General features: G+C 47.4%; 1 protein-coding gene across 2 annotated transcripts in view; it reads right to left on the reverse strand.

Moving 5' to 3' along the window:
• The window catches only part of LOC124025724, a 24,519-nt gene extending 17,411 nt beyond the window's left edge, over positions 1-7,108 (reverse strand). For both annotated transcript variants that reach the window (XM_046339060.1, XM_046339061.1), the window contains exons 1-4: positions 6,967-7,108; positions 6,371-6,700; positions 5,976-6,239; positions 5,718-5,768 (exon numbers count right to left, since the gene is read on the reverse strand). In XM_046339060.1, the coding sequence (XP_046195016.1) occupies positions 5,718-5,768; positions 5,976-6,239; positions 6,371-6,700; positions 6,967-7,027 (706 nt within the window). In that variant the 5' untranslated portion in view covers positions 7,028-7,108. The remainder of the gene's footprint in view (positions 1-5,717; positions 5,769-5,975; positions 6,240-6,370; positions 6,701-6,966) is intronic.
• Between the last annotated feature and the right edge of the window lie 2,110 nt (positions 7,109-9,218).

Genomic DNA, 9,218 nt, shown 5'->3' on the forward strand with positions numbered 1-9,218 from the left:
TAGCTACTTAGCTAGCTACATAGCCGTCTTTGTATCAAAGATAATTGTGTAGTCTAGAGCGATTTTCTAGGTTCGCTAGCCATCTATTGTCGTTCTTTTAACGCAACGTAACGTAAACAACACTGCTAGCTAGCCTGCTAGCCCCCGAATAGCAACACTGCAGAAACTATTACACTCAACGGAACGACTTGATTAGTGTAGTGTCAACAACGCAGCCACTGCCAGCTGGCCTACTTCAGCAGTACTGTATCATTTTAATCATTTTAGTCAATAAGATTCTTGCTACGTAGCTTAACTTTCTGAACATTCGAGAAGTGTAGTCCACTTGTCATTCCAATCTCCTTTGCATTAGCGTAGCCTCTTCTGTAGCCTGTCAACTATGTGTCTGTTTATCCCTGTTCTCTCCTCTCTGCACAGACCATACAAACGCTCCACACCGCGTGGCCGCGGCCACCCTACTCTGGTGGTCCCAGCGCGCACGACCCACGTGGAGTTCCAGGTCTCCGGTAGCCTCTGGAACTGCCAATCTGCGGTCAACAAAGCAGAGTTCATCTCAGCCTATGCCTCCCTCCAGTCCCTCGACTTCTTGGCACTGACGGAAACATGGATCACCACAGACAACACTGCTACTCCTACTGCTCTCTCTTCGTCCGCCCACGTGTTCTCGCACACCCCGAGAGCGTCTGGTCAGCGGGGTGGTGGCACCGGGATCCTCATCTCTCCCAAGTGGTCATTCTCTCTTTCTCCCCTTACCCATCTGTCTATCGCCTCCTTTGAATTCCATGCTGTCACAGTTACTAGCCCTTTCAAGCTTAACATCCTTATCATTTATCGCCCTCCAGGTTCCCTCGGAGAGTTCATCAATGAGCTTGATGCCTTGATAAGCTCCTTTCCTGAGGACGGCTCACCTCTCACAGTTCTGGGCGACTTTAACCTCCCCACGTCTACCTTTGACTCTTTCCTCTCTGCCTCCTTCTTTCCACTCCTCTCCTCTTTTGACCTCACCCTCTCACCTTCCCCCCCTACTCACAAGGCAGGCAATACGCTCAACCTCATCTTTACTAGATGCTGTTCTTCCACTAACCTCACTGCAACTCCCCTCCAAGTCTCCGACCACTGCCTTGTATCCTTTTCCCTCTCGCTCTCATCCAACACCTCCCACACTGCCCCTACTCGGATGGTATCGCGCCGTCCCAACCTTCGCTCTCTCTCCCCCGCTACTCTCTCCTCTTCCATCCTATCATCTCTTCCCTCCGCTCAAACCTTCTCCCACCTATCTCCTGATTCTGCCTCCTCAACCCTCCTCTCCTCCCTCTCTGCATCCCTTGACTCTCTATGTCCCCTATCCTCCAGGCCGGCTCGGTCCTCCCCTCCCGCTCCGTGGCTCGATGACTCATTGCGAGCTCACAGAACAGGGCTCCGGGCAGCCGAGCGGAAATGGAGGAAAACTCGCCTCCCTGCGGACCTGGCATCCTTTCACTCCCTCCTCTCTACATTTTCCTCCTCTGTCTCTGCTGCTAAAGCTACTTTCTACCACGCTAAATTCCAAGCATCTGCCTCTAACCCTAGGAAGCTCTTTGCCACCTTCTCCTCCCTCCTGAATCCTCCGCCCCCTCCCCCCTCCTCCCTCTCTGCAGATGACTTCGTCAACCATTTTGAAAAGAAGGTCGACGACATCCGATCCTCGTTTGCTAAGTCAAACGACACCGCTGGTTCTGCTCACACTGCCCTACCCTGTGCTCTGACCTCTTTCTCCCCTCTCTCTCCAGATGAAATCTCGCGTCTTGTGACGGCCGGCCGCCCAACAACCTGCCCGCTTGACCCTATCCCCTCCTCTCTTCTCCAGACCATTTCCGGAGACCTTCTCCCTTACCTCACCTCGCTCATCAACTCATCCCTGACCGTTGGCTACGTCCCTTCCGTCTTCAAGAGAGCGAGAGTTGCACCCCTTCTGAAAAAACCTACACTCGATCCCTCCGATGTCAACAATTACAGACCAGTATCCCTTCTTTCTTTTCTCTCCAAAACTCTTGAACGTGCCGTCCTTGGCCAGCTCTCCCGCTATCTCTCTCTGAATGACCTTCTTGATCCAAATCAGTCAGGTTTCAAGACTAGTCATTCAACTGAGACTGCTCTCCTCTGTATCACGGAGGCGCTCCGCACTGCTAAAGCTAACTCTCTCTCCTCTGCTCTCATCCTTCTAGATCTATCGGCTGCCTTCGATACTGTGAACCATCAGATCCTCCTCTCCACCCTCTCCGAGTTGGGCATCTCCGGCGCGGCCCACGCTTGGATTGCGTCCTACCTGACAGGTCGCTCCTACCAGGTGGCGTGGCGAGAATCTGTCTCCTCACCACGCGCTCTCACCACTGGTGTCCCCCAGGGCTCTGTTCTTGGCCCTCTCCTATTCTCGCTATACACCAAGTCACTTGGCTCTGTCATAACCTCACATGGTCTCTCTTATCATTGCTATGCAGACGACACACAATTAATCTTCTCCTTTCCCCCTTCTGATGACCAGGTGGCGAATCGCATCTCTGCATGTCTGGCAGACATATCAGTGTGGATGACGGATCACCACCTCAAGCTGAACCTCGGCAAGACGGAGCTGCTCTTCCTCCCGGGGAAGGACTGCCCGTTCCATGATCTCGCCATCACGGTCGACAACTCCATTGTGTCCTCCTCCCAGAGCGCCAAGAACCTTGGCGTGATCCTGGACAACACCCTGTCATTCTCAACTAACATCAAGGCGGTGGCCCGTTCCTGTAGGTTCATGCTCTACAACATCCGCAGAGTACGACCCTGCCTCACACAGGAAGCGGCGCAGGTCCTAATCCAGGCACTTGTCATCTCCCGTCTGGATTACTGCAACTCGCTGTTGGCTGGGCTCCCTGCCTGTGCCATTAAACCCCTTCAACTCATCCAGAACGCCGCAGCCCGTCTGGTGTTCAACCTTCCCAAGTTCTCTCACGTCACCCCGCTCCTCCGTTCTCTCCACTGGCTTCCAGTTGAAGCTCGCATCCGCTACAAGACCATGGTGCTTGCCTACGGAGCTGTGAGGGGAACGGCACCTCAGTACCTCCAGGCTCTGATCAGGCCCTACACCCAAACAAGGGCACTGCGTTCATCCACCTCTGGCCTGCTCGCCTCCCTACCACTGAGGAAGTACAGCTCCCGCTCAGCCCAGTCAAAACTGTTCGCTGCCCTGGCCCCCCAATGGTGGAACAAACTCCCTCACGACGCCAGGACAGCGGAGTCAATCACCACCTTCCGGAGACACCTGAAACCCCACCTCTTTAAGGAATACCTAGGATAGGTTAAGTAATCCCTCTCACCCCACCCCCCCTAAGTTTTAGATGCACTATTGTTAAGTGACTGTCCCACTGGATGTCATAAGGTGAATGCACCAATTTGTAAGTCGCTCTGGATAAGAGCGTCTGCTAAATGACTTAAATGTAATGTAAAGGTCAGCTGTCCTCTTATCAATTGGCAGTTTATATAATGATCGCCAACAGCCTTTTGGAGAGGCACCTGGACCAAGCACATCCGCCCACCTCGTCGATTTTACCCCTTCCAGGGAAGAGGCATGGGACACCTTTACACATATTCTGTACATGGCCTTCTTTCCCACCTCCTTGAACTCCCCCAGCTCCGGGGTATCGAAGGAAAGCAGCGTCCCCACGTCCTCTTCAAATGCCCCCATCGCAGCACTAACAATCAGTGCAGGGAACACATAATCCAGACCCTCCTTCCACCGATCAGAATTGGAAGTGTCAGTCACATACTGCAGATGAAGCACTGGCAAGGAATCGCAGACCTTATCGACGACCTTCCTCAGTAGGCGAGATGATCGGATCCCCGCTCTTTCTCCCAGCTCCTCCAATCTGCTCCTGCTCCGCATCAGATGACCCAGCTTGGTACACCCCACGCCTAACAGGCATGAACATAGGCTAGCTGAACCCAGAACATGGGACTGGATGTTGTGAAAAAGAGGCTCTTCAAAAAGCCACATCCATGGTGGCGTGCAGGCCTTACGGGACTTGACAAAGACTCTCCAAGCCTGCATAACAGACTCATAAAATGGAGTCAGGCCAGTAAAATCACTCCCCTCCAGCTTTAAGAGGAAAAGATGCTTGTCTAAGCCCAAACAGCCCACTCTCCTCATCAATATGTAGGCTGTTTCGACCCAGCTAGAACAGTCTCTGTACAACAATCTCTGGGCTGCTTGGAGCCTGAAAACCGTGATCCTAGAGGAAATGTCCACCAGGCCTTGCCCACCCTCGTGCAGTGGCAGGTACAGGGCTGCAGCTTTAATCCAGTGTTGTCCAGACCAGAAGAAATTGACAAGGGTCCTCTGAAGCTCTTGTATCAGACCCTTTGGCGGCTGTAAAATCATTAGTCTGTGCCACAGGGTAGAAGCAGCAAGATTATTAGCTACCAGGACCCGTCCCCTATAAGACAGCTGGGGCAACACCCATTTCCACCTTGACAATCTGGCACACACTTTCTCCGCTACACCCTCCCAGTTCTTTTTCTGAAAGACATCGGAGCCTAGAAAAACCCCCAAAGTCTTCATTCCATCTTTGCCCCACTGAAGCCCCCCTGGTAACCGTGGAGTGGAACCCGTTTGAAGCTGACCTGCCCACAGCGCTTCACTCTTTCCCCAATTGACTCTAGCTGAGGAGGCCCCCTCATAAAACTTTAAAGTGTTTGAGAGAACCTTAACATCCTCACCCCCTGTAATAAAAACTATCACGTCATCTGCGTACGCAGACAGTGCTATCGTGAGACCCTTCATTACACCTGGCACAAAGAAACCAGTAAGCTTCGCTCTTAAAAAACAAAGCATTGGTTCAATCGCACTATATAACTGCCCTGAAATTGGGCATCCCTGCCATATCCTTGAGGGAAGCGAAACGAGACCTAATCAAGCCACCCTTCACTCTTTCATGCAGAAACGACCTCAGTTCATGTCTCTTGTCCTGTAAGTTCATGACTAGTCCAGGGTCGTTCTGAGTGAGCAGCTTCAATTCAATAGATTTGATGTCCTGTTCAAGGGCCTTGATAGTCTCTCAGCGGTGCGATCAACAGTAAAATCCACTGTACAGTTCCAGTCACCCCCTAAAACCATACACCCCTCTTGGTCACACTGTCTTAAGGTTTCCTTTAGTTGATCAAATACAGCAATACGCTCTGTTCCCTCATTAGGAGCATAAACATAAAAAAAACATCCAATCTCTGTTGTAGATACCACAGTCACCCCTAAGCCTGAGGAAAACAAGATTGCCACCCCAGCACCGAAATTAGTACCATGACTGAGTACATGCTGCCCCTCCCACCACATACTCCAGTCAACCTCATTTTCCTCATCGCTATGTATCTCCTGTAAGAAAACTACATTAAGCCTTTTCTATTTTATTACTTCTAATACCCAAGCCCTCTTATTCCTGTCCCTTCCCCCATTAATATTGAGAGAACCTACCCTTAGTGCCTCCATGTAGAAAAGAGAAGAGAAAAGCAGAAGAAACCACAGAGAAACCAAAGAGAAAAAAGACACCCTATGAAGCATGATCATCATCATTATTTTTTTTTCTTCGCTTAACCTGAACACATTTCCCACCACCTTTTGCTGAGGGAGAGAGAGAGGGATATGTATCCAGAGGACAGATAAAACATTTAATATATCTGCACACATCATACAGATGGGAGTATTTTACCTGGGACAGTAGAGATGACATCATCACTATCTGTGGTCTTTTCAGCAGTATCTAATTCAGTAGGAGATGAACATCCTCTTTTAGTTTATTAAATAACCCATCATCATCATCAGACAGCAGTAGGATTCAAATCAAATTCCTCATCAATCACTAATATCACAAATACCAGGAGAATGAATCAGGTTTGATATTAACTTTAATATCATCACAGATCTTGTGAACTTATTCAGATTATAGGAACATAACAAGAACACATACCTGAGAATGTGGAGGTGAAGTTAATGGAGATCTTCATGTTTCCCTTTTCAGTCAGTGTGCACGTCCACTTCCTGTTGTTGTCCTCCTTCTGGAGTGTCACAGTCAGAGTGATGTCACAGGAAGAATCCCGTGTGACCTGGGCTTTAGTACCTGTTTTAGGGCCCCAGCTGAGACTAAATCCTGACCAGCACGTTCCATGTTGCGTATCGGTGAGCAGAGAACACCGTAATGTCATTTTAACATTAGGCTTCAGATCTGTCACTGCTGTGGTAGAGGAGACGAGAAAGAGAAAAAGGTATACAGTATTTGTTGGTTGTTTTCACATTACATATGATTATTAACACCACACTTATACACAGTGACATTTACACTCTGATTTAAACAGTAATACTCACTAGTTAGAACAGACAGATGAACAGGAGCATCACCTCCATGTTTTGGTCCATTCTCTGTAAGGTATTGTTGACAGGTGTAGAGTCCAACATCCTCAGCCCTGACATTGCTAACATGTAGAGAACAGTTAGACCCTAAACTCAGTCTCTCTGCTCTCTCTTTCTGGTCAACTTTGATCTTCCCCAATGTGACCTCTTCAATAGTACCAGTAGATCCATCTCTGTAATAGATCCATGTAGTAGAGGAGCAGTCTGGATGAACCACATTGTTACACGGCAGACTGACATTATCTCCCACTCTGGAGAACATAGAGAGAGTTTCTCCACTGACACCTGGAAGGAGTATGACATCAGATAATTATTAACTGGTAATACAGATGACATTATATTTCATAGGTTTTCTTATTGATATTCTTCAGTGTGAATAATAGTGTAATATACTGTCTATTATATAATAGTGAAGATAAGAGTAAACAGATACACAACAGAAATGTTATCATAATATTAGTCAAATGTAAACTGAACTAGTTTGGCCGTGTGAAATGAACGTGTTCTATGATCTCTAATGACATATTCTTACTCTCTCTCCTCTGTCTTACCTGTTAGCAGGTACAAAACGGTCACAAGCAATCCCAAAAATGATTGAGGGACATCAGCCATGATCCCCTCTCTCTCTCTCAGGTCTGTCTCTGTGTCTATCTCTCTCTCTGTCTCTCTGTCTCTCTCCGCTCTGTTTCTGTCTCTTTCCTCTTTCAGAGTGTCTCAGCGCTATGAGTTTCTCACCATACAGCAGCATCTCTATTCATCACTATAGCATCACTTCCTCAATGTGGTCATGGTTTTAATCTAGTTTCTGACACCTTGGTGAGAATCCTCCAGCTCACCAGCAGTTGAAGGATGTCATGACTGTCCTGATCAGGTCAGGTTACAGGAGAACACAACCCTACAGATTATCTCTCAAACCCAACAGAGGAGGAGAGATCTAGGGGTCTGAAGATGTGGGGGTTTTATGGCCCCTCACTCCCCTGGTAAATCTCAGGCTACAGACAAATTGCTTTGTCCTGTTACTATGGAGAACCAGCCTCAGAACATTAAACATGAAATAAGGGGACTTTGGAACAATGGTTTTTTACTTCAGCCACAATGGTGGTCATGACGATAGATGGAATATGAAAATGTATGTCATTTTTGTTCTGTTATTAAAGGTTAATAGATGACGTTATTATGAAAACATTGTAATGTGAAGGGTTTTCCTAGTATATGTCTGATGTTTATACATTGCACGTTGTATGGAAAATATAAAAATCAAAGAGAATGTTTTGGGGAAGATGAAATGTTAAGGTAGTCTAAAATTGGATTTGAGTAAAATCTGGACCTTGCCTCATTAACTTGGTACGCCCAGAGAATTGCCCTAAAGGCGGCTACGCCCACTTCTGACCCAAGGGCATAATACCTGTGAGTATAGAATTTACATGAGGACTAAGTGACCCCAGCTGCAGCAGGGCCTGAAAAAGTCAACGAACCCAGAACGCAACGCAAGCTTGAGGACAAAGAAATATTTTTCTACCCAAGCTACGGATGAGTAGCTGTGTCTAAGCGGGTGAATTCAAGTTGAACCACCTAGATACCATCGAATCGTGGTATCTAAAGGGTTTCATTCCTATGCTGTGAGCTCTGAGCTACAGAGCTGTCTGTCCTCAGAAGACCACTTCCAGAGAAAAGGGTGAGGGTACAGACTCCTAAGCCAAAAAGGACACTGACACCGGGAGGACGAGCAGGGAGGTGCGCAGGAGAAGTGCGTCATCGAACAGCTGAACGGTCCACGCAGAGAATCCTCGGAGATCATCCCCACGTAATTACATCATTATATTCTGACCCATAAGAGCGGCAGTTTGGGGCAAGGCTAGGGTTAGAATAGCATAGCTGACAAATTCACCCAAATGTATATTTCTCTTGTGTACTTTATTTTTTCTCTCTCTTTTGAAATTCGACGTTCAGAACGAGATTGTTAGAGGCAACTGGTTAATTAGCAGCTGTTGTAAAATTGATATTCTGATACTCTTTGAGTTGATTTGGGAAATAGAAACTGAATAAAAAAATAGTTTTCCCATGGTGCCCCAGGTTAATGAGTGAATAATTGCTTGATTCAGTTAATCACGTAATTAGAAACTTGTAATCATTCGATGAGCAACAGTCGTCACATTAACTAATACAACGTCACGACACGGCCTTCTTCACATATATAAGAGTCTGTATTAGTGATGCAGGGATTTGGCATTAATGTGGTCATATTCAAGTGGTGGTCGGTGCCGTTTAATTGGATGATTCATTCATATTCCAGTCACCCAGCTCAGTGTAACATTGATAAGTTTAGGATACTACATGATACTAGAATGAATACACCCCTGATCATAGGCAAATACAGGCAGGTCACATTCATCGTAGCCATAAACAAACAGCATGATCACTTTGCTTGTTAATTCCTTCTCACATCTACACTCTCCTCCTCTCACCTTTACCCTTCGCTTGTGGGATCCAGTACAAAACACCTCATCTGTCTGTGACCAGACGACAAAACACTTCCAAGCCAAACCTTCATATCGTAACCGCTGACAATTTGTCAGTTCATGCTGCAAGAGCTCTGATAGGTTGGCGGACATCTTTCGGAAGTTGTCATAGTTACTGTGGAAGAGGGTGAGTACGATAAGCCTCTTAGGTTTTGTATGGAAGTCAATGTGCCCAGAGGAGGGTGGAAACTAGCTGTGCTCCAGCTACACCATGGTGCTACCTACCCTATAGAGTGCTGTTGAAGCTACTGTAGACCTTCATTACAAAACAACTGGTGACGTGA

The sequence above is a fragment of the Oncorhynchus gorbuscha genome, unplaced genomic scaffold, assembly GCF_021184085.1.
Source record: "Oncorhynchus gorbuscha isolate QuinsamMale2020 ecotype Even-year unplaced genomic scaffold, OgorEven_v1.0 Un_scaffold_2386, whole genome shotgun sequence".
NCBI classification, from domain to species: domain Eukaryota; kingdom Metazoa; phylum Chordata; class Actinopteri; order Salmoniformes; family Salmonidae; genus Oncorhynchus; species Oncorhynchus gorbuscha.